The following is a 26,710-nucleotide window of genomic DNA, read 5'->3' as shown; positions in this document are numbered from 1 at the left end:
GATAGATTCGTTCAACATAGTCACCAAATTTTGTATTATTTAGTGAGAGAACATCATCTATATAGCGGAACGTAGAGTTGAAGGATATTGCTAACTTCTTATTTTTCTCCCTAAGAAGTTCCTGTATGAAGTCAGCCTCATAATAATAAAGAAACAAGTCGCCAAGAAGAGGTGCACAATTGGTTCCCATTGGAATTCCGACAGTCTGTTGAAAAACACGTCCTCCAAACGTAACAAATATGTTGTCAATCAAGAAATCAAGCATCTTGATAATGTCAGTTTCAGAGAATTTTTTGTATGAATCAGAGTGATTCTTTACAAAGTAGGATTTGCATTTTTGTAGCCGATAAATGACACGACTTATGAACACAATACCAAAATATCTTATTTCATTAAAAATCATATTTTTGCTAATGTCCCATCTTTGCATGTTCTTGTAGTAACGAAAGAGTCGAAGAGTTAACCTAGACATTAATATCATTACTTTTTAACCATCATGCGGTACTGGTAAACATTTGTTTAATTACAAGGGTTGCATTTGCCCTCTACACTATGAATATGTTCCTGCAGAACTAAAAAAACTCATTTTGACAGTTAAACTATATTCCATAGATTATGCAACAATACTAGAACTAAGGTTGCAATTCTCTGTGGCACTGTTGACCTAGACTATTATTTGTATGGCTTTCCAAACTATTTGTATCATTTTAGCACACGAAAACTAAGTGTCAAAAATTGTTCCTAAAAAAATTCATTTAAAATATAATCATATGATACTAACTATAGGGACAATTCGCAGCTGTCAGTCGAGAAAGACAAACTTATCTTTGTAATTATTTAATGATAAATAGATACATTTTCCCGACAAAGAAATGTATGAAATATAACTGATTTACGACATTTAACTTTAACAAAAGATAAAAAAAAGTTAATGATATAATTGAATATTGCAGTTATAAACTGGAAACAGGTTCTCATTTTATCACAAAACAGTACAATTTGCTAGATAAAATATTACCCAAATTAGGAAAACATGTTTTAATTTTTGAAGTTTTTGCATATCTAGTTTATCTAGTGGTAAATTTAAAATAAGAAAGATACATTAGTTATCTAATAAAATATGCAAATCTAGCACGATTCGGTGTATCCTTTAAGTGTATATTTACAATTATTTACAAATAGGTCCTAAATATTGTTCAACAAGGCATATACATGTACATGATCACCACCTGCTCTTTCCCAGAAACAACGATCCATACCGTTTGTTTCCTCCGGTCTGTGAGGTAAAGAGCCTTCCAAATCGTTTGCCAAACTTTGTACTAGGTGATCGATACGGATACCCATATCCATTAGAAAACACTCTTCCAAACCTCTTATTCATCCGTTTGCCAAAGAGGAACGATCGACCAGGGTAACCTCCGCCGACAAACATTTTCCCATAACGCTTATCTTGTCGTCCTGGATACGACCAGCCTCCCATAAACATTCGACCATATCTCTTATCTACTTCGGTCTCCTCGGATGATCCATCATCTATATATTCGTCGCTTGAGATACTTCTTGCGTCTTCCAGACAACCGCTAGGATCTTTTGTACAGATCTGACACACAGTGTATGCCTTCGATTCTGTACAGCAATCAGTAATGCGAACGGCAATGTCTTGATTTATACGGGAACATGCAAGACACGTATTTGCCACTTCCATGTCTGTATCACAGGCTGTTCCTTCTCCCGTGTCACTCACGGAAATAGGATGTTCTTTTACAGCAAATACCGTGGTAAATATGGCCATAATAAACACAGAAGTATGAAATGCTTTCATCTGAAAAATATAACAAAACTGGTAAGCTGTTACAGCCTAAACAAGTGTTATCATATAATATCATTATTCAAAAGCTGTGATTTGTTAATTCATGTCACGAGTTTCTTTTATAAAACGCTTATTGATTTATAACATATTTTTAAAATATACTCGTAGATGAATTAAGAACTTATTTAGAAACTAAGATTTCAACTCCCAGAGGTAAAGTTGACATTAATTGACTTTGGTTATTCTTTTTAAGTCTTTTATGGTGGCAGAGGTCCTTACGTTTCTACGTTTTTATACATGCCCGACTTTCAAAAAGGTTTGAGCGTTCCCGAAGAAGGTACATCCAGAAATGCACTCCGGACATAGGACGTGTTTTTTTCTATCTTTGACTTGGTCTTACTAAAATAAATAGTTTAAAACTTTATGTTTCTAGAAATCTCTTAATAGTTGATAATTGATTGGAATTCAGTCAAACATTATTTATCTTTCATTTAAGCTTATGTTAATAAATAAGATTTGCATACATGGCAGGAGAACAAGCTGAGGATTTTTAGCACGCGATCAATCTACCATAGCCAACATTGCTCCTGGTGACCACAAATCATTACAATCTCAACAATTGAACTTTTGTTTGATTGGACGCATAGAGTTAGAGAGTAAGAAATTGACTTGAGAACACAAAGTCAATACCTGTACGATATAAGTCAATCGTGGAATCAAGTTGAGAAACAAGCTGCAAAGAAAGGAACACAACAAAACAAGGCCCTAAAAAAGAAGTGTCACGAAATAGAAGTTCCTCAATAATATAAATTCCAAATGGAAAAAATATTCTGGAATATTATTGCCACTGGAATATTTATTACAGTATATGTTCCTAACGGAATAAATGGTATAGAATATTTGTTCCAACAGGAACAGATATTATGACATTGTTTATAACAAAGTTTCCAGTGAAACTTCTGTTAGGCGGAACAAATATACATTGACAGAAGCAACCACCTCCTTGAAAGGAATAAAAATGCTCACCAAGTGGGAGTAGAAATGAAAACTTGCTGCTATCAGCTCATCAGAAGCCAGTATTACCACAACGGGTAGATTCAGCAATCCAAAAAGCCGCACCATTTTTGTCACAGGAAAAAGCAGATATATTAACAAAAAGAAAGTAAATCCAGCAAGTGAGCAGTCTACGCACTATAAACACAATATTCGAGGCCTATACGACATAACGCTGGCGAAATATAAGGAGACCACCAAAGAGAAAGAAAGAATGTAACAGGTAAACAGTCCGAAGCTTTTGTCATCTGTAAAGATAATCTAAGATTCACACACAGATTTCCTGCTGATATAAACCATGAATTGATTGGAGGACATCCACAAACTCCGAAATTGGAACCAATACACTAGCTGTAAAACAGAACAAAAAACGAAGGACCGACGTAAGTCAACAGATCGATAGTAAGTAAAACACAATAGTTAAAATTGTACTATGCTTGTACCACGTCAGGAATATATAACAGTTGTTTTCCATTCGTTTGGTGTGTATAAGCTTTTGATTTTGTCATTTGATAAGGGACTTTCCGTTTTGAAAAAAGTAAAATAACAAAAATACCGAACTTCAAGGAAAATTCTAAACGTAAAGTCCCTAAGCAAATGGAAAAACCAAAAACTCAAACACATCAAACGAATGGATAACAACTGTCATATTCCTGACTTGGTACAGGCAATTTCGTATGTAGAAAATAGTGGATTAAACCTGGTTTTATAGCTAGCTAAACCGCTCACTTGTATGACAGTTGAATTTTCCCTGGAGTTCCGTATTTTTTTTATTTTACTTCTTACCAGGTAGTTACATGCTAAAAGAAAAGACCAGATGAGACAAGGTTAATATTTTATTGCTGTAATAATTCACCCTTATAGTCACTGTTTCTGTACCTTTTAAAATCAACGAAAAATGTAGTACCAATGTGGCTGGGTATGTAGCCAATATTGATCATAACAGCAAAAGAAAATATAAATGGACAAAATTATGTTGAATGATACAGATTAAAAGGCAAGTCGAACTTTTTGAATAATATGACAAAAAACAACAACTCATCAAAAATACCAGATTTAAAATAAAGTACATCAGACATACGTCCAGTCCACACAAGACCCACCAACAACTCTCGAAAAACCTAAACAGTTGGAAGCCAAATCAATATAAACGATTGAGAGCACAAACACTGTTTATACAGAACAGCCATATCCCGTCTAAGCTCAATTCTGCAAACTCAGTGTTACAACAATAAACTCATTATAGATACCAGGATTGAAAATTTTGTATTTGCGCCAGACGCAAGTTTCGTCTACAAAAGACTTATCAGTGACGCTCGAATCAAAAAAAAGTTAAAACTGCCTAATAAAGTACGAAGTTGAAGAGCATTAAGGACCAAAAATTCCTAAACGTTTTGCCAAACACAGCTAAAGTAAATTATTTCTGAGGTAGAAAAGCCTTAGTATTTCAAAAATTCAAAGTTTTGTAAACAGTTAATTTATAATTATGACCATATCAATGATAATTCATGTCAACTCAGAAGTGCTGAATACTGGGCTGGTGAAACCCTCGGGGAATAAAAACTCCACCAGCAGTGGCATCGACCCAGTGGTTGTAAATAAATTCATCATAGATACCAGGATTGAAATTTTGTATTTGCGCCAGACGCAATTATATAATTACATTACATGTATGTTTTACTTAGTAATTTGATAGGGTTGCAAAAGTGTTTATTGTGCACACATTTTAGAATGAAGCGTATACAACACTTTTACACCCCAATAAAATTTCAAAAAGAAACATTCATTTCTTAGATAATTTTTGTAAAGGAAATTTCAAGAAAAATCATACCATTAATAAAGGAAATTTTACGTCGGTAGTGAGATTGCACAATGTTTTTAAAATTAATATACAGAAAAATATTAGGAAGGCTTGCGTTACCTCATTAATGTTGACAAATGAAAGGTAACGGAGATCTAAGTGTGTTCTTAGTTTGTTGCATGCATCTACATCATAATGTAAAATATCATGTATGAAATTATATTCTGATTGTTTAATAACATCTAAAGATCTGAATAAAACGTTGGTTTTTTTTTTGTTGGTTTTTTGTTTTTGTTTTTGCTTTTTAAAAAGATTTTTTTTTCTCTCGGAACTAAAATTGATAGATAATAAGTAATTAAAGTCCAGTGACAAAAAATACATTTTTAACAGGGCGAGGAGAACTTGTTGATGTAATATGAATTTGAACCCTGCTTTGAAAAAGACCAACACACTTAGTTGGATTTTTAAATTGCTATTTCGCAAGTTAACAGTCCACTGTCAGGAAGACGTGTGGACGAATTACTTAGCCTGCTAATATGAAATCATAATGTGATACACTATATTGGTGGCAGTTCTTCATAGAAAATTTCATACAGCCACGCCATAAACATTGCAAAAAGACAGAATCTTAGACATCGTCCTGAACAAACTGCATAGAACAGTGTCTACTTGTAATGCAAATTTTTGGTAAACAATTTGAGAAAATGTAGCTTATCTACGAGGCAGTGAAAGGCAAAAGGAACAAAGGAACAATATTAAGGAAACACATTAAATGACTTCGGTACTTAATATTTAACACAACAATGTGTTTTTTTGCCATTTACTTCGTCGATTTTGCAGTCACTCTTTCGTTTACATAACACGTTCTTCAAACACTCGAAAAACAACAAAAATAGTTATATTGATTTTTTCCCCGATGGGTAGCCTTTCTAATAAATTATTGATATTACTATAATATCAAACTCATTGGGCCCATGAACCTGTTTTCTAAGACAGGGTTTATTAATATTTTGCTTAAAAAGAATAAAATTCGAAGATGCTTCAACATGCAAAGATGGATACTTAACATGCTCCTACACGAGATAACAGTCCGCTGTCAGGAAGAAATGCCATGTTCACGTATAAGCAATAGTCGGTAACATTATATATTAAAACTTGTGTCATTTGAATTCCCATTTACACTGGGAGTTACATAAAACTTGCGGATTAGTAGTAAATATTACTTATTCGATTTTTGTATTAATGAAAGGAAGGCAGTCACTCTTCACTCTTTCATTACATAACACGTTCTTCAAACACGTGAAAAACAATAAAAAAAAGTTTTATTGATTGTTTGCCTTATTAGCTGACTATGCGGTATGAGTTTTACTCGTTGTTGAAGGCCGTACGGTGACCTAAAGTTGTTAATTTCTGTGCCATTTTGTCTTTTGTGAAGAGTTGTTTCATTGGAAATCACACCACATCTTCTAATTTTTATAAGTAATATGAAATTGAATATAGATTTCATCCATTTTACACCAAAATACCACAATCTAATAAAATAGGTCTGTAGCGCAGGTTTAAATATATACATTTTCCAAAAACAAACTAACATACTATATCTGTACCATGAAAAACGGCACCAAAAAGTATTTGCTTAATTATCAAAGTATTTGTAAACCTAAATTGAACGCTTAGCAACATTTGTGTAGCATTTGATCTGAAAAGAGCTTATTGGCAGATGTAATACTCAACAATATCACAATAAATGGGTTTTAATGTTTTGATTCCTATTGAAATTATGCATGGTCAACATTCTGTTCTTAATTCGGTATAACTGTTCTGTTAATGACATGCGTATTCTTTGTATTTACAGTTGATTAACAAGAAGTATCGTCTTGTAAATCGCGACTTTTTAAATTACTTCAAGAACGGAAATGCGTTCGGAATTTGAATCCGAAATTTAATGATCTTGTTGAAATGATGTTTATCAAACCTGGTTAACCGGAAGTTAAACAAGTACTTCTGCAATCAACAACAATTATTGGAATGCTTTATGTAGCTTAGTTCTATGGCGGGTCAATTTACCGTTTCCAAGTACAATGGATAATATTTGTTCACTTTTATATAATGTTAATGAAACTTAAGGCTAAGCATAATCTTGGTGGAAGGGAATTTCATAAAATTAATGTGTCGCTACCATAACTCAACTCGCCTCAAAGCAGTTTAAAATTTACTAAAACATTATTAAATTTTGTACACTTTTATCAATTTTAACCAAATTAATTAGATTTAACATGCATTTGCTGTTCTTTTTAAAGTTAATTTTTGAATTGTGTCGTCATGTCCTCAAACTACAAACTTTCTTTATGTAAGTCATTTACTGAAAATGGTTCTTTTTTCTAAATACGTAGTTTTTGTCGAGGAGCAATCATTTCCAACGCATTTATAATTTGTTATATTATGTTGCAAGAGAAGAAATCAATATATAACTTTTATCAAAAGAAACACATTGAGGTATGGTGTTATGTTTCCACTGTGTTTGGCATCAATCTTTCTGAAATAAACATTAATTGGAAAATATGCGTCGATTTGTTCCGATTAAATTTAATAAATTCGCTACTGATGATGTTTATCCGTCCATTACATTATGTTATATTCTTCTTCTATCAATGATGATAAATTCAACATAATGTGTCTGTATGTAGAGAGAAACGTGATAATGCTTCTGTATTGGAATTTTTTAGGCATAAAACTGGAACTAACTTTATGACATGTTGAATTATCGATAGGAAAAACTTCTAGGCCATTTTGAGATTTTTCTGGAATAAAACAGGTGGTCGGTTTGGACAGGTTAAACTTAAAAGAAATATGCATTACATCTTCCTGTTGAATACTTCAGTTAAGGCAGGTTTCTCGTTAAGACATTGTCAAGGTATGATAAGGCTGATTTTCCTGTATCTATTTTTGATAATATATTCTGGTTTGTTGTTTTTCAGTTCTGCTTATTCTATTTGATACAAAAAAAAATGCCGTATAGAAGATTAGGAACACTGTTTGCAAACCTCAATGGGACAAGGAAGAAGCTTTAAGACTACAAATGAATATTATAAATTGAAAATGTTGAAACTCGTTTCGAAGTCCTATTTATTGAGACCCATACCCCTTGAAAAAGTATAAGCTCCACAAAGATAACCCCCAAACAAAACAAATTATTTAAACACTATGAATAAAAACAAACGAACAAGTGAAGACAAAAGAATAAGACGGAGAAGAAGTACCAAAACTTAAGAAAACAAAAAAATAAATACAAAACAAGAAAAGAAAATAATACAAAGCACAAAAAAGAAAAAGTTAAATAGAAAAGTAAAATAATCAATAAAGAGTAAAACTGTTAAACTCTAGTAACCATGGTAAACTTGCGCACCAGAGGCTGTTCCAAACCATTCGCCAAATTCCAAATAGTTTAGATATTTAATCAGCTAGTTTATATATATGATTTTTAGTTTTAAGCAACTATATGCACAGAATTTATTTGTTTTTACACAGTTTTGATTTAGAAGTAAAACCGACATTGTTAGAAAATACAAATAATTACACCATTACAAACACAATTCTATATTAATATTCTTGTAATGGTTAGAAAAATATATAAAATAACACCATTACAAACTCAATCCCAATTTTATATTCTACTAGAAATTATCCGGTGACAAAATAAACGTCACAAAAATACGTCACGTTTTGTGGCGTTGATACATTCGTGTGACGCACAGTTCATAATTCTATTGTGGTGTGCTGGTGTACTGTCGTAAATCCATGGGAGGGGTCTGTTGTTATTCTGTGGTTTACATGTTGTAATGTACTATTATATTATTTATTTATGTATTTCCCTGTCCTGAGTGTTCTTGCGTTTATTTGTATTGTATTCCTGTCACGTAATGTTACTCATTTTAGCGGTATTTTTAACATTGCCATATAAGCTGGAGGTTTGGCTAGCTATACAACCAGGTTCAACCCACCATTTTATCTTAAAATGTCCCGTACCAAGTCAGGAATATGGCAGTTATTTCAAAATATTTCGTTTCTTTGTATGTTGCCGTTAGTTCCTCTTATAGTTGATGTGTTTCCCTCTGTTTTAGTTTGTAGCCCGGATTTGTTATCTCTTAATCGATTTATGACTTTTGAACAGCGTTTTACTACTGTTGCCTTTATTTAATTTATGTTTCCATTTTATTGATAGTTATCCTTTGTAATGCAATCTGTCACATTAATACAATTGGTGGGTTTATGCACCCTAAAACTGCAAAACCATGGGTTGCAAGTAAAAAAGAGAGGGATAGAAAAAACTTATGTAAAAATATGAAAAGGCAGGAGCTTCCGGGGTTGTCTCAGACCCTTCGCCTAATTTTATACCCAAACAACACAAAAATACTGGATTTGCTCCTGCATATAATATACACTTCGTAAGGTACATTTTTCATGATAGAGATTTTTGTAAAATTACAAACATAGTACTTTGAAATACAAATCTATATGAAAAATATCCTATATAAGAACATATAAGTCTAAAATGTAAAATCCCTTCAAAGGAGCTCATTCGATGTATACAATATTATTTATTCGGCAAACTAAAAATGTAAAGAACTTATGGTAGTTCTTAAATAACCTGATTGGGGGTGGCGCTGATACTGTTCTTAATCATGAAAATAGCAATTTGTACTGTAACACAATGTATTCTAGAATACTGGTGAATCAAATGAACCGTCATTCTCAAAATAATATCCAATTTTAATGATATAGAAGAAATAAAACTTTCATGAACTTCAATCTATCCGTATTTTATTTTAGATTGAAATGAACTGAATTAATAATTGTCTACTTATTATCAAACTTTTAAAATTTAATTCTACAAAATTTTAAACGAAATTTAATATCCAGTCACGTTTTATGATTTACTTGCTAGCAACAATATAATAATACAGAAAATTCACGAACAAGCTTATACAATAAAAGAATTGCAACTTTTCCATCCAATTAACAACGGATTCTCTGCAATATCCAGCATGTATATAAAAAACGTTAAACGTTGTTGGCTAAATTGGTCTTGATGACCGCCAGGAGAATTTATAAAGTTATTATATCTCCCACGCTCCGAGGCAAGAATTCCCTATACATACCAAAAATAACCAAGTTAAGTGCTAACTTGTCCAAGGTTTTGCAATAAACAATCTTATATATATTTTCTTAACATCAAACTAATATATGATGTTTTAGTTATAACAATTTAAAACTTTTTGTTTATCTGCTTGATTTCCCATCTCTGACATCCCATCAAAATTGAAAATATTCTATATTATGTTTTTATGTACAAAGGTTAAGTTTATACGAATAACATTTTGCATAAACAGCAATTTCAGTATTTAAACAATTCCAAAGTTGTTGTTTAGTTGTTAATCACCAAAGAAAAATTCGTCTTTACAGTCAAGATATATTAGTACTGATCAACTTAAAACATACAAATAACGTAGAACTGAAGCTTCTTTAAAAGAGGGACGAAAGATACCAGAGGGACAGTCAAACTCATAGATCGAAAACAAACTGACAACGCCATGGCCAAAAACAAAAAGACAAACAGACAAACAACAGCACAGACGACACAACATAGAAAACCAAAGACTAAGCAACACGAACCCCACCAAAAACTGGGGGTGATTTCAGGTGCTCCGGAAGGGTAAGCAGATCCTGCTCCACATGTGGCACCCGTCGTGTTGTTTATGTTATTACAAATCCGGTAAATAGTCTAATTCGGTAAGTCACATTCGTGAAAAGGGAAGGGTATTGTAGTTACGACATAAGGAACATATCCGATATCATCTGTGAAACGGTTATTCCATAACGGTCAACCAACTCGTGATGGCGTCCGTAAAATTAACGAAGGGATGATTTCAACTTCACCATTTGGAACTCTTGGTTTAATAGCTTTCTTGTGAGAGCAATCCTCTATCAAGGAAATCATGATAGGAAACACAAGCCCGGGAATATCGTATCAATTGGGAGATATATACTCCGTATGCAGGCGCTGCTGGAATGTTGCTACATAGAAATGGAAAGTTCACAATTGGGAAGCTGAAATCATCTCTTTTGTCGTAAAGTTTTGTTTTCAACCGACCCTCATTGTCAATTTCTAGATGTAAGTCAAGATATGAGGCAGACTTAACTGTGTCTGTAGTATCCTTTATCTCTAGTTCGATGGGATAGATTCGTTCAACATAGTCACAAAATTAGAATTATTTAGTGAGAGAACATCATCTATATAGCGGAACGTAGAGTTAAAGGATATTGCTAACTTCTTGGCAAGAAGAGGGGCACAATTGGTTCCCATTGAAATTCCGACAGTCTGTTGAAAAACACGTCCTCCAAACGTAACAAATATGTTGTCAATCAAGAAATCAAGCATCTTGATAATGTGAGTTTCAGAGAATTTTTTGTTTGAATCAGAGTGATTCTTTACAAAGTAGGATTTATCCCTCCCCAAAACAAGATACTTGTATCTACGTTCGCCATTCTTTTTAATGAAACAAAGTAATACCAACTCTTTCAATTTGTCTTTTAGTTTGGAATGGGGAATACTTGTGTAAAGTGTAGAAAAGTCAAATGTTTTAATACTATTGCAAGATGAGAGAGTCTTAGATTGTATGTACTCTAAAAGATCTTTGGAATTTTTTAGTATCCACATCTGATTCACGCCACCTCTAGAATAGGCAGTTTCACAATAACTTTGGAGCCCGGCTTTGATTGCTGATAAAATAGATGTTAATAATTTAGAAAGAGGTTTCGTGGAGCACTTGGAAGACCCAGCAATATACCGTTGTTTGTAAGGACACTTATGTAGTTTAGGTATCCAATACAGTGATGGAAGATCCAGTTCTTCATCTTTGGTTGAAATTCCAAAGGAACATAGAACAGACCTATGATTATCTAGGATTTCCTCTTTGGTAAGTGTCGTGAGGGTATATGTTGAGTTTCCAAGTGAATAGTCAATCCATAATTCATTTATCAAGCAGTTTATGTTATGATATTTACACACAAAAACGATGTTGTTTGGGGCTTTATCTGCGTGGACAACAACATATTTGTCATGGAGGTAGGACAAGTTTTGGGTCTTTAAAAATTGATGTAGCGTGGGTATTAAACAATTTCATGACAAAAGAAAATATACGATTAAAACAATATATGTCGGCGTCACTAAGACTGTTACTGTTTTATTAAAGCCATTAGATGTAGTTGTTAATGTAGGGGTATCTTTTGGTTTGCAATATTAACTTTTGTCTTTCTTCCCCCCACACACACATGTATTATAGAATGAATCATAGCAATCCTGAAAATTAACAATGGTATTGGTGATCGCCAGGAGAATTCAATAAGTTATAAATAGTATCTCTTTAATTTCGAAAGCTTGTCTTTATATCTATACATACTAAATTCTTTATTCTTTCAAGTCGATCAATATCAAATATTTATTGCAGTAAAGAAAATTATTCACTTCATTAGACGATGACATTTTGTCATTCTAGTAATAATACATATTGAAATACCAAAGTGGTGCCCCTAATTCACTAATACAAGCAGGAATCCCATGTACATTTTTTTTAACTTTTTAAATTTTCAAGGCGTGTTTTTTCGTTGCACCTAATATTGACCATTTATATTTTTTAAAACTTAGAACGGCTAAAAATCTATCTTTAGATAGATAGCGGTTGCGGTATTTTTTGGCATCTGTATGAGCTGTCATGAATGACTATTCTGTTTTACAATAAGAGTTATTGTATATAATAAATGAAGTCACATTTCTTTGGCATTAAATTCGATATTTGTTTCATATGGTTTTATGTGATTAACAATTTAATCATAAAACAACTAATTTGGCTTTCCGTCACTATTTACAATTTTCATTGAAATTTCGGAAATACCTACGAACTTTCTGTTTAGAAAATCGTCAATAATATTTTAAAAAAGTGACTTGTTACATATAGTTCAAACATAATTATATTTTATTGTTAAAAATGACAAATATATCAGACACTAGTTTTACAACTTAGTAATGTTTTCGCCCAAAACAAGCTCTGTTATAAATTTGTCCTTGTTTTCACATGTTTTTTTACTATTCAGAAGACAGGATATTGCTATCAGATCAAAAGTAAAGAAATTGTCCATTCTTTTGACATCGGACATTGATTTGACAGAAATTGCAACAGTATTTATATTGGACGATTAAGATCAAAGAAGAAAGAAAGAACGATAAGCTTCAATTGGTGTATGACAGAGCAGTGTGTAATAAGATTTGATGTTTAATGTTCACTTATATTTGCCCTAATAATAAGGACACACGAAAATAGTAATATTAATAAAATTTACATTTTTCCATTGTGGTTTCCCTTCGCAGACGTGCACATGTTTTGACATGTATGGACATGACCTCAGAACCAATTTCAATTGGATCTGTTTACCCTAGTTTCATTCAAAACAATTTTTTTATAATCATGAGCATCAGATTTTCTTCTGTGTTACTTGTTGCATTTGGCGTACTGATAGACGGTCATAGGATGTGTTTAATAATGTGACCCAATCCCATTATTACGCTTTATAACTAATAATGTCAAGTCATGTCTATATATGGTGTTGAGAAAAAAATGCAAAATGTATATCTGAAAAAAAATAAAGTAAAACAAAACAAAACAAAAATAAAATTATTGTATACATGTATCAAAATAATATTTTCTAAAAAACGTAACTTAAAATTATAGTGCAATATTCTGTCAAATATAGAGTCATCACTAACTAAAATATATTTTAAACAGTTTTTTTCTTCAAGCTTTGAATGGACGAATAGTATACCTCGTTGAATAGATATTGCGATCGCAAGATCGTGGTATAAAAAATCTACTCGGGACAATATTCACAATATTCATGAAATAACCTACAAATGAATACAATCCCAACGAATAGAAAAAGTGGTATGTTAATATTGAATGAACCAGCAACCAACCGTCAATTTTTAGAGTCTTTGAAAAGGGCAGTTGACACGAAAGGGATACTCAGAAATCATAAGCCGAAGAAAAACTGCCAATACCATGATAAAAACGAAAGCGACGAAAAGGCAAAACAAAATCAACAGTCAAAACACTACACAAGACGGAGAAAAAGCCGGTATTATTTCAAAAAGATGAGCTTTGCATAAACTATTTTGACATTTTTACCTATTATATCTGTTTGTTTTGTCCACACATTGTTGTCAATATAATGTAATTTTAATCGACTGTCATACAAGTGAGAGGTTTAACCAGCTATAAAACAAGGTTTAATCCACCATTTTCTACATAAGGAAATGCCTGTACCAAGTCAGGAATATGACAGTTGTTTTCCATTCGTCTGATGTGTTTGAGCTTTTAATTTTGCCATTTGATAAGGGACTTTCCGATTTGAATTTTCCCCGGAGTTCGGTATTTTTGCTATTTGTCTTTTTTGCTGTAGAATATTAAAGTTTGAAGATTCGTCCGTGTATAATGTGTGCATTGTTACACAGTTATCCAGTTTTATAATTTAGAATCACTTGCTTTATAAATCAGTAATTAGATATCGTGACATTTTAGAGATGAAGCCTTAAAATTCCAGTCACAATTTAAATATCAAGGTTTCATATTATGAAATTAAACGTTCAACATAATAGCTATTGATTATTAAGGACAAACTATGAAAATATCGCCAATATCGTCTTATATCTAATCAAACGATTTACTATTTTGAAATTACGCGTTGTTTGTCTTTTTCTTTCAAATATTCGGCTTTGACCGTTCCTGATGAAGGTAAATCCAGAAAACTATTTTGACATTTTTACCTATTATATCTGTTTGTTTTGTCGACACATTGTTGTCAATATAATGTAATTTTAATCGACTATCATACAAGTGAGAGGTTTAGCCAGCTATAAAACCAGGTTTAATCCACCATTTTCTACATAAGGAAATGCCTGTACCAAGTCAGGAATATGACAGTTGTTTTCCATTCGTTTGATGTGTTTGAGCTTTTAATTTTGCCATTTGATAAGGGACTTTCCGATTTGAATTTTCCTCGGAGTTCGGTATTTTTGCTATTTGACTTTTTTGCTGTAGAATATTAAAGTCTGAAGATTCGTCCTTGTATAATATGTGCATTGTTACACAGTTATCCAGTTTTATAATTTAGAATCACTTGCTTTATAAATCAGTAATTAGATATCGTGACATTTTAGAGATGAAGCCTTAAAATTCCACAATTTAGATATCAAGGTTTCATTGAATTATGAAATTAAATATCAACATTATAGTTATTGATTATTAAGGACAAACTCTGAAAATATCGTCAATATCGTCTTATATCTAATCAAACGATTTACTATTTTGAAATTACGCGTTGTTTGTCTTTTACTTTCAAATATTCGGCTTTGACCGTTCCTGATGAAGGTAAATCCAGAAAAGCACTTCGAACATTTATTAAGTGTTGTTTTAATTTTTTGTCAGAATAAAAACTTTTATGACACTCGTTTATAGACAGAAAGAGTCGATTGTCTAAAAAATTAAAACAACACGCTAAATAATTTCATGCGTCCGAAGCGCTTTTCTGGATTTACCTTCATCAGGAACGCTCAAGGCCGAATATTCGAAAGCCGAGGATGTATACGAACCGAAACAGTTAAAGAGCTATATACATAAAAAAAATACCTAAAAAATAGCCAAATCCATCTAAGGTCAACTTTGCCTGAGGGAGTTTAAACCTTAGTTTCTTTATAATTTCAAATTTTATAAACGGACAATTTTAGAAAGGTTTGTTATAAATCATGTCAGTACCGAAGTACTGACTACTGAGCAGATGATACCCTCGGGGACTGATAGTCCACAAGCAGAGGTATCGACCCAGTGCTGTAAAAAATGAAAACACCACGTTGAATAATTTCATGCGTCCGAAGAGGGTACTGTGGATTTAAAAAAACTCCATTACGAAGGATATACCTACGTAGAATGTTGTTCTCCATTTTCTGATGATATTCCGCCCCTTGTAATTCACGCTTACAATGCCTGCTATTGCATCTTTTAAATACTTGCATAAATATAGCATATAAGTATTACTACTTTAAATGACCAATTCATTTTGCTTCAACATCTATCAATTGTTTTATAATTGTTGGACCACCAAATACTTTATTCTTTTTAATGAGAGTAGAGTGCATACATACACCGTGGGTTGAACGACAAAGACAGAGATAGAAGATTTCGGGTAATTTTTTGATGTTTTTGTTGACTTGGATTTTTTAGAATAGAGACTTTAAGATATCAACGTAAATTCAAAGAAAGATAGACAATACCATGTCCGAAAGAAACAAGACAATAAAGAGTTTACAATTGAGATATAATATCATAGACATGGGTGTTTTACAGCATACTAGTACTATGAATAACTGAATTATGCTTCTGGTGATAGATTATTGTGGTCAAGTCAAACTGTTTATACAAAATGTTTTACCATGATATATAATGAATGATGCTGATATTCTGTAATCCTTCTGGATCTTATTATAATATTTTTCATTATTTTTTAAGGATTTATATCTTAAATTTATTTCTTTCATGAATGACTGTAATATTCGTTTCTGTCTATGAAGAAATAACATAAAAAATGTGAGGAAATCATGAAAAAAACGTTGACAAGGTCACGGTTACATGACAAAATTATGTCTATGAGTTGATAGACAAAAAACTTTCCGCGGCCAATCAGAAGACGTGTTACATCCAAAATTAAATTATTATAAAATAATATGATATTCTTGTTATTTCAAATGTGCATTTTTTATTTTACCCACACATTTCATGTGAAAAATCCATAGTTTTTTTCTCTCGCCAAAAGTTTGTTGTTTTCCAATCATAGTTTCAAAACAAGAACACTGGCCCATTTTAGTCACAATTTTGATGTCGTATAACATGTCAATTTATGAAAAAAAAATTATTTTATCATAGAACATTATAATTTGTAAAGGATTTTTTGTTTCCATTTCAATAATTCGATTTATCATGAAAACAGTCTACACAAATGTCAAACACAAAACTAACTATCTACCATGGTTTTAAAAATTTTGATTTATAAAATTGAAATTAAACGTTAAAACAAACAGGCCTAATGGAGATTTGTGATAATAATTGGTAACTGAAGGGACATTAGAAACATATATCCATTAATCAGCGTTTAAATCTAGATTCTAATAAAAAAAATATCCTCGTTAGTTTAATTAACATTCGAGGCGTTTTTGTCAAAAGCTTTTCAATAAATACAATATGACAACTGAAGATTCATCAGATGAAACGGTATTGTAATATAATTGTTTTTAAACACCAGCTGAAGAACTGAATCAACAAAGTTAAGTGGACATTTTAGACATCGAATAGATTTATTGGACTATTCAACAATTTTGTAAAGCTATTCAATCCAGAATATTGAATCATCCAATAAAAACCTATTGTGGTGTATAAAAACATTGCAACGAGCGATAAGTGTCGTGTTTGTTAATAACTAAAATAAGATTTTATCTGTTGACATTCCCGAAGTACCGGCATGAGTACCAGTTAGACATTTGCTCTAGAGTAATTAAACATCGTATGAAAAATAAAAAGTGCCGAAGGCTTAAATAGACAACCCTATATGTCCCTTTAAATGAAAAACGTCGATACATACAGAATATGTTCAACAATGCATAACAATTCATATGATGAAGACATTTCTTTCGATCAGTTTAATTGAGGTCTGCAGCTGCATGTCAATAACTGCTAGTAGTACTTTGTTAATTTATGTTGATCATTGTCATTTTGCTTAGTTTCTTCTGTCACATATTGTAATATCGGAATCGGACTTCTTTTAGACTGAGTTTTACTGTGCGTATTGTTGTGTGTTTAATCCACATTGTCTAGAGGTATAGGGGAGGTTTGAGATCTCTCAAAACATTTTTAACCCCGGTGCATTTTTACGCAAGTCAGGAACCTCAATCCTTTGTTAGTCTTGTGTTTATTAATTTTGGTTCATTTATATGTTTCGTAGTTTAGTGTGGCGCCCAAAAGAATGACCGACTTTGAGTCAGAATAATGTGTCCTGGTAGGGTGACATGTCATCCTGTTAAGTGTTATTTTGTGAAGAAGCATGTTAAAAATCGGCTTAGCGCGTAGGTCTTGTTCAAACCTGGGTTCCCAATCTTTCGTTCTGCCAAGTTTTTTGGTTTAAACACCACCCATCCATTCTAATAACTATGTTGTGTCAAGAGCCTAAATATTTCGGTGGCTGGATACAGCCGTTTACCATATGTTTCTTAATCCTATATTCAAAAGTCTATAGATGATATTTAAAACAAACAACGAAATATTATTCATTATGTAGACGAATTTGGGTTATTATGAGAGAGGAGCAGCTCGCATTTGATTAGCAGCTGATGCTTTTTATTAAAATTGACGTTTTTTTTTGTCAGGGTGACGAACGTTTTTTAAGGGACCACAACAAGCATGTTGCGCATTTATACAGATTCCGATAAAGTAGATATATACACAGTGATTTATTCTCCATGTTTAAAGAAGAAGAGTGTCGGAGTAAATGTGCTTTGTCTAAAATTTTATTGTTCATTGGACAAAGCAAGCATGAGGCAATCCCAGAAGGACAAAGGTCCGCCCTAAATTGATCACACAATTATGTCGTAATCATGCAGTAAACAAAACAGAAAACTGATGCTAAAAAATACAAACTCTTGTAAAAGCCTCAAGTGATCGATCTGATTTAAATGATTTAATAAAAAAGCGGATCATGTGCCTTGTTAGTTGAGAACCACAAATTGATTGTTATAAGAACACCCAAGTTGATCAACCACATTTAAAATGAAATAAAAATATGAAAAATTTGAAGAAAAAAAAAGTTTCAAACGGCCCTCAATTTCGTGTGCACTCATAACTTTAATATAACACAAACCAATAACACAAAACAGAAAACAGAAAGATGTCTTGACCATCGCCCCACGTCAAGAAAAGCAATCAATAAATCTAGCAGAGACTTCAAAAGATCTGTTACCAACATCCATTCTCTAAAGCACTAAAACATTTAGATCTAAACCAAAACGACCACTGACGAGATTCTCGAAATGGACGAGACAACCACATGAACATATTTAGGGGGGGGGAGGGTAGTATTTTGTGTAATTAACCTCATCCCTGCTATATCGATCAGTTAAAAAACAAAAGATACAAAAAAATGCATTAAAAATCAGTAAAGAAAAAGCACTTCAATCTATAATTTTGGCATCAACAAAAAAATCAAATCTTGAAGTGATACAACAATATGTCGCATCGAAGAACGCTCACAGTAACTGAAGCTAGCTCTGCTTAATTGCCGTCTTTGCTGATATAGAAATCCTACATCGAACATAGAGGTTGTGAAGATAACATTTATTTACTGATAATATATACATTTACGAATTAATATAATTACGTTAATTTTTGAAAATGTTTGCCTTGTTAAATGCTTGAAATAAAATGTCCTTATCATCATCCCAGGTATCGTGTGTATATACATATAAAAATAAGAAGATGTGGTATGATTGGCAATGAAACAACTCTCTACAAGAGACCAAATGACACAAAAATTAACAACTATAGGTCACCGTATGGCCTTCAGCAAAACCCATACCGCATAGTCATCTATAAAAGGCCCCGAAATGACGAATGTTAAAGAATTCAAACGAGAAAACTAACGGTCTGATTTATGTAAAAAATAATGAACGAAAAACAAATATGATATACAGCAGCAAACGACAACCACTAAATTACAGGCTCCTGACTTAGGACATCATACATATATATACAAAATGTACATCATACATATATATACAAAATGTACATCATACAAGATAGGCACTAGTTTTGTTCCTTAATAGATTCTGGGTTTTTTCATGACTATTATCACACATAATTTAGACTTTACATGCAAAAGGATTGCTTGAATTTTAATGGAATATTCACATTGCGATTATTGCGTAGTCTAAGAATATGTTCAACCGTGTATAATTTTGAGAACCACAAATTGAACATTAAATGAAAATAATCTGACGATTATGCATAGTTTGCTGATTATATACTCTTTACAGGAAGAATTGGTTATAACTGTAATTACGCCGTTATTCCTTTAATAGCTAATTCCGATACAGATAAAGCGATAGGGGTTCATATTTCCGGCAAATTATGCTGTAAAATATTGTCTCATTTTTTCCCACTTGTGAATAGATTGAGGAACCGACACAAGTAAATGGCTGTTGACCTTACAGAATTTCTGATAGTTGCAATAAAGTCCTAATTCGTAAATTTTAACCTTTTGCTGAATGTTATGTGTCTTTGTTAACTTTGTTGCATCGATTATTTCTGTACCATATCAAGCAATCATTTATAGAGATAGATTTTGATAGTTGATTGCTCGTGATGAAGTTAGGGATGTTCATTTCTCATGTAATCAATTTTTCGAAGTATTTTGAATAATCGGCAATTTGTACATTTTCCTTTTGATCCAGTTGCCTTATATTTGTCAGTTTATATCAGGAATAGGACCTGATACTGGGAAATATTAGGCGATGACGCCACGTAACAATGCAGGATCATCACGTTTTCATATCACAACATTTGTTCGCGTACAGCTAGTTTTACTATTTACTTCATGTAATTTCATATTTTAAACAAAAACACATATAGTTAGGACAAATTACATAAAAACAATAGTACCATTTTATTTTTGTATACTGACTTAATTTGCTCAAATATCAGCTTGCCCTAGCGGTCTCGGTTGATATTCTTTCTGATAAAGTCTGTATCAAAAACAAAAAATAACCTTTATTATTTAAACGTCTGTCTGTCTCTTTTTAGACTCTACTTATACATTTTTGCTTAGCAACCCCTTTAATCCTGTTATATTCTATAAGAAATCTAATATAAAATTTGGAGAATTATTGTTTATGCCAAAATAAAAATACCTAATTTCCAAACGCTTTATATCAAACACAAGCACATAGAATTGTATGTTTTTATTCCATAATATTGATGTATTCACTTACATTGTACATGTTCTACTGAAAAAGACGTCATTTATGAATATATTGTTATAATAAGTGTAGCGGGAAACACTCAGCCTCGTACCGATCTTGTTTTTGTATTTGCTGGATTTTTCTCATTATCGTAGGTACTTACAACCACTTTATTTTAACTCTGGTGGATAGTTGTCTCATTGGCAATCATACCATATCTACTTATTTTTGAAAACACATGTAGAGAAGCACACACTGAATGTTGCATGTGTGTATTTGCCGATACCGTTGTTGCTGTATTCAGTGCATTTTTTTGTATTTGTCGATACCGTTGTTGCTGTATTCAGTGCATATTTTGTATTTGTCGATACTGTTGTTGATGTATGCATTGCATGTTTTTGTATCTGCCTAAACCGTTGTTGGTGTATTCAGTACATGTTTGTATTTGTCGATACCGTTGTTGATGTATTCAGTGCATGTTTGTATTTGACGATACCGTTGTTGCTGTATTCAGTGCATATTTTTGTATTTGCCGATACCGTTGTTGATGTATTGTGTGCATGTTTTTGTATCTGCCTAAACCGTTGTTGATGTATTCAGTACATGTTTGTATTTGTCGATACCGTTGTTGATGTATTAAGTGCATGTTTTTGTATTTGTCGATATCGTTGTTGATGTATTCAGTGCATGTTTGTATTTGTCGATATCGTTGTTGATGTATTCAGTGCATGTTTTTGTATTTGTCGATACCGTTGTTGATGTATTCAGTGCATGTTTTTTGTATTTGCTGATACCGTTGTTGCTGTATTCAGTGCATGTTTTTTTTGTATCTGCCTAAATCGTTGTTAATGTATTCAGTGCATGTTTTTGTAATTGCCGATACCGTTGTTTATGTATTCAGTGCATGTTTTTGTATTTGTCGATACCGTTGTTTATGTATTAAGTGCATGTTTTTGTATTTGTCGATACTGTTGTTGCTGTATTCAATGTATGTTTGTATTTACTGATAGCGTTGTTGCTGTATTCAAAACATGTTTGGATTAGTCGATACCGTTGTTGCTGTATTCGGTACTCCAGTTGTGAAACTTTAAGTGAAACCAATAATTTTCATAATAAATTTCCGAATAAAATACTCGCTCGGACTGTTTTGCAACAGATATTTGAACTTTTATTTATTAGATTCTTTTGTTAGTAATTTTAAAACTGTTGAACTGACTGAATACTTTATAGTTATAACCATCGTCAGCATCTTCGAGTAATAGCTGTCTCGTTTTATTTCATTTTTCCTCTTATAATTTCAACATGTATAATAATGATTGAAATCTGTTGGATATTTAACGAGCTACTTACTTCGAAATCGACATCTTCATATGCCAGTTTCAGCTTTATGACGTATTTGAATTGATTTTACGTCGAATGATACCACTTTTATCTCACTAGATCATTTCTGCCAAAGTTTTTGTTTAAATTTTACTTTCAGATTCAAAATAGTAATAATTACAGATTGATTTATTATTTTTCTCTTTTTTTCTGATTAAAGACACTTCATTTGTGTTATTCAGTGATGAATAATAATTAATCTTTAATGCAATAAAATACATTCATTTAAAATTTATTTCAAAATTAGGTTACATGGAAAAAGAGGGCATCGGAGATGGAGATTATTGTTTAATATTAAAACTAATAAAGAGGGAGGCTAGATGTCTTTTATTTGTAATGAAAATCGTCCTGTGAAATATTGGGTTACTTCTTTCAATGATGAATAATTATTAAGGTCAATCGTGAACAGTATTATAATTTTACAGAATACCTCCATCACAAATCATATTTACAAGAAAGAGCGAACCTATAAAAAGTTTACTACAGAAGGTAATATAATAATAATTAAAGAACGTTCAAATACCCCCCTACTGTTAAAATATTGCTAAACTCATCCTGGGCTTGAACCCCATAACTGAGTAAACTAAATAAACCAACAAAAAAAAAGAAATGGAGTTTATGTCTTATCAAATTCAAATTGTCACAACGATAAGTGAACACATTTTCCCTTCTGTATTTATTCCATTATGGCATAAAATTATATATAGCATATAAATCCAAAGGCTCAACGATTGGTTGATTGATTGATTGTTGGTTGCTTAACTCCAGTGGCAAATATGTCATGCATGTTCAGGACGAGAACAAGTTAACAATAAATACAATAGGTAGGTCCTGTAATAGAGGCCGTCCGGGATGAAGGTCGGAGAAATTTGGACTGCCACGGGAAAATTAGAGTATATTGGATAAGGACAGAAAATTAGCCTTGCAACAGGCCACCTACGGGCCCCTCAAAGAGTTGTTGCAAGGGTTCTTAACGTGCAAAGAACGTGGCACTCTCTTTACACGAGGCATCGGATTTTACGTCCCCTTTCTGACCGGACGTGACTGCGAACTTGAACATCCCGCACAGCCAAACGGACGCCCCACTTTAGCGAGGGTTTTGCCGCCGGTCGGAGGAAGACCAGTGGTGACCATATTTCTATTCCCCAGTCATCCTTGGGGGTCAAAGGCTCTACGAAGAACATCCTACAAGAAGACCTGACATAACTTCTGTTCGACTAACATCATTTTTTAATGCCACTTGATTGAACGATTCAAGGATTTTTGCATTTCCCCCATACCTATAACTACATTTTCTGACGGTTTGGGGTTGAACATTTATTGTAGCCTTCTGCGTGACTATTCACATCTACTCTGTGTATAGGCGTAAGCCGTGATACTTTGACATAAATGTAAAGATCATTGTTGTCGCTTAACGAAACAAGGAATTAAAAAATATGTTCTGAACTTATCTGCTATATTGGAAACTGAAAGTGGCACACCAAAATAAAAGTATCATCCCCGGGTATTGCGATATAGAGTCCCCGATATGGTGTTCCCGTATATCATCAGAACACAAGGAGTAGGAATGGGAAGGCTTGAGCGCTTGCAAACAATGCTTAACCCCACCACATTCTGTATGTGCTTGGGCAAAGTAAAAAGCATGCTATTCGGTGGTTGTCGTTGGTTGCTGTCTATCATATTTGTTTTTTCGTTAAATGAGACCGACCGTTTTCTCGTTTGAATAGTTAAAACGTTTTGTCATGCCGAGTCCTTTATAGCTTTCGATACGGTATGGGTTTTGCTCATGTTGAAGGCCGTAAGGTGACCTATAGTTGCTTACATCTAAGTCACTAGGTCTCTGGTGGATATTTGTCCGACTGACAATCACACCACAAGTTCTTATTTTATACAAAATTAGTATCGTCTGCATGTTTATATGTATTAATACAAATAGGCCATGAACATCGGGATACGTCATCTATTTGAATTTCTCTTGACTTTTCTAATTCATCAATTGTACTCGATTATTTTATTTAAAAAATTCTTAAAACACATTAACGAAGGACATTACGAGATTCATTAATAAATCGCACATTTTTAAAAGGAAATCTCGTGAGAGAAAAAGATTGCACTTAATAGCTTTTGTAATCAAACACTCGCAAACAATGCAAGTGCAAACGATTAAGCCAAGAAATCAGGTTTTAAACAGAAATTGTTCGATACACACAACATATACACCACTATTTCAGATTTCAAATTTTGTCCGTAATATTTATATGATTTAGGAAATTGAGTTACAGTAAAATCCACGCAAAGAACAAGAAGCGTGAAATTAACAACTTATATTGCATTACCAATCTAAAACTGCTTAAAGTTATTTCCCGCAATGATTGTACTGATGGGGAAAGTGACAAGCAAAAGAAATCTTGTAAATTATTTGTAACCGTCTTCTGCAAAAACCTTTGCCGCTGTAAAATTTGAGGGGGAAGGAGGGGGGGGGGGGAGGGGATAGGGGGATGTTTAGGTGGCAAGGGGACAATTAAAGCACCCTTTCTGTTCACTTTCAAAAAGTAGGCTACACCACTATACTTCTCTACTTTTCAACAAACATTATGAAAATCAGTTTCAGTCACCAATATGCAATATACTGCCATCATAGTTTATATTTCGATATCGACCGTCTGTCTGAATAATTACTGGGTATATTATGGAGATCTTTTCATTTGGTTGTAAAAAAACGTCCCCCCGTTAGAGAATCATCTGTAGTCATGGTTCAGAATAGAGGTAAAACAAATTATTACAATGCAACATGATAAATCACCTATAAAATTATTAAAATAATTTCAACTTTTCTTTTAAAAAAAATTTGACTTGCACATTTATATATCTATCTATCTATCTATCCATCTTTTCCAGTTTGATTTAAAAAGAGAAGTAACAAGGAAAATTTCAAGAAATAAAAATAAATATCAATATAGAAGGACGTTAGTTGTGTGCCCTCTAGACATCTTTTGTTTTTTTTGTTTTTTTATTGTGTTGTATGATTGCTGTCTCATTGATGCATCCCCATTTATTCTGTTACGATTCAAAGAAATGAAAATATCATAACGACATACTTTTGGTGATGGTAACATTAAGACAACATAAGAAACAATTTTAAAATTATTTAACAGTTCTCTAAAAGTTTTTATTTTACAATTGATAAAAATATATTAAAAAAAAAATGTCCACTTACCTTTATGGTCAGGTGCTTTGTTTCAATGCAAGCACAGATTAGTATGGAAACATCTTATAGGTAGTTTATATATCAGGAATCAAACCCACTCGGAGGGAAAATCAATGCAGCAGATCTAACAGAGCATTCCGCTACATCCGGTTTTGAGAAACGGTATTTATTTAAATATTTTCATTACATTAGCAAATAAAATCACTTAAATTGCATATTACAATAGTCATCGCGATTTCGTGTTAGAAAATAGATTTTAGAATTTTCTCACTGATTAATGAGGTTTTAAACAACATGTGCTAATTGTGGGTCGTTAAATGGCTCAAAAACTAATAAAATGTCAACATACATGTAAATAGGAATAATTTTCTAATGGAATCTTTTGTAATTGGCACTTCTATTGATTCCATAAGTAAATGATACATTTCATCTGATTTTAGCAATTTGTAAATGTTTTGACTACCTATAGATCGACAGGTGCCTGAATTGATTATGAGTAATTAAATTGAAACAAAACAATTCAAATCTAAGTTAGAGCGAAGTAATATTCTTTTTGAAAGTTGAAAGCAAGATGTTTGGAAATAAAAATTAACTAAAATCATTTATGAGAAATATGTAAAGTTGTATATGTATAGTTTGTTATATTTAATTTGAATTCCTTTCCCTTAATCTTGTTACTTTACTTTTAATTTCTCTACAAAATGCAAGAATTGAGAAAGAATAAAAAAAAATAGTCAATGAGACAGTGCTAATTTAGTCCTAATTTGCAAGATTAACATACTAGTTCATGAAAGCTTCCAATCGTGTATTTTGACAACTGTCGGACATACTACCAGTTTACTCTATCATGTTGCAATAATTTCAAAAGGTGCGATTTGGCTCAAGATGCGGTTATGTTTTTAGAAAAATATTGTTCTAGTATAAGTTACAAACGAGGATGACAATGCCCATTTTTTTTATACAAACGCGTGTTATTTTTTTATCTAAAGATTAGAATTTGATAGGAAATGGACTTCACTCTATAAAATAATCTTTCTTTCATTATCTAGTGTTGATAAAATACTCAATCGGCAGTGCATATCATGATATCTACAAATAAAGTAAATAAGAAAAACAGTATCACTTTAAATGAATACACCTTATCGCTAATCCCGCTTGACCCGAGAATCAGTCCCGCTCGAACTTTTGACGTCATACAACAATCACTTTTCCATTGTGGCGTCAGATATTTTCTATTATGACGTCAAAATTTTACGGGAACTTGTGTGATGTCCAGTAATGGCGGACAAATAGCGATAAGGTGTATATTTAAGAGAGGACAAAGTTTGTTGAAAACATTAAGTACTGAGA

General features: G+C 32.4%; 1 protein-coding gene across 1 annotated transcript; it reads right to left on the bottom strand.

The window, feature by feature from the left end:
- Nucleotides 1–821: 821 nt before the first annotated feature.
- On the bottom strand, nt 822–25,598 carry LOC127727998 (uncharacterized). The gene is made up of 2 exons (XM_052235150.1): nt 25,370–25,598; nt 822–1,822 (listed from the first exon to the last, which is right to left on the bottom strand). The coding sequence occupies exon 2, from the start codon at nt 1,820–1,822 to the stop codon at nt 1,223–1,225; it is 600 nt and encodes a 199-aa protein (XP_052091110.1). The 5' UTR covers nt 25,370–25,598; the 3' UTR covers nt 822–1,222.
- Nucleotides 25,599–26,710: the final 1,112 nt, after the last annotated feature.

This window comes from Mytilus californianus, unplaced genomic scaffold (genome assembly GCF_021869535.1).
Source record: "Mytilus californianus isolate M0D057914Y unplaced genomic scaffold, xbMytCali1.0.p SCAF_2, whole genome shotgun sequence".
NCBI lineage: Eukaryota > Metazoa > Mollusca > Bivalvia > Mytilida > Mytilidae > Mytilus > Mytilus californianus.
Note: the sequence above shows the minus strand (reverse complement) of the source record. Positions and strands in the feature narration are given on the sequence as shown.

Excerpts from the sequence above, each read along its gene's own strand:
- LOC127727998 (XM_052235150.1), bottom strand. The coding sequence starts at position 1,822 with ATGAAAGCATTTCATACTTCTGTGTTTATTATGGCCATATTTACCACG.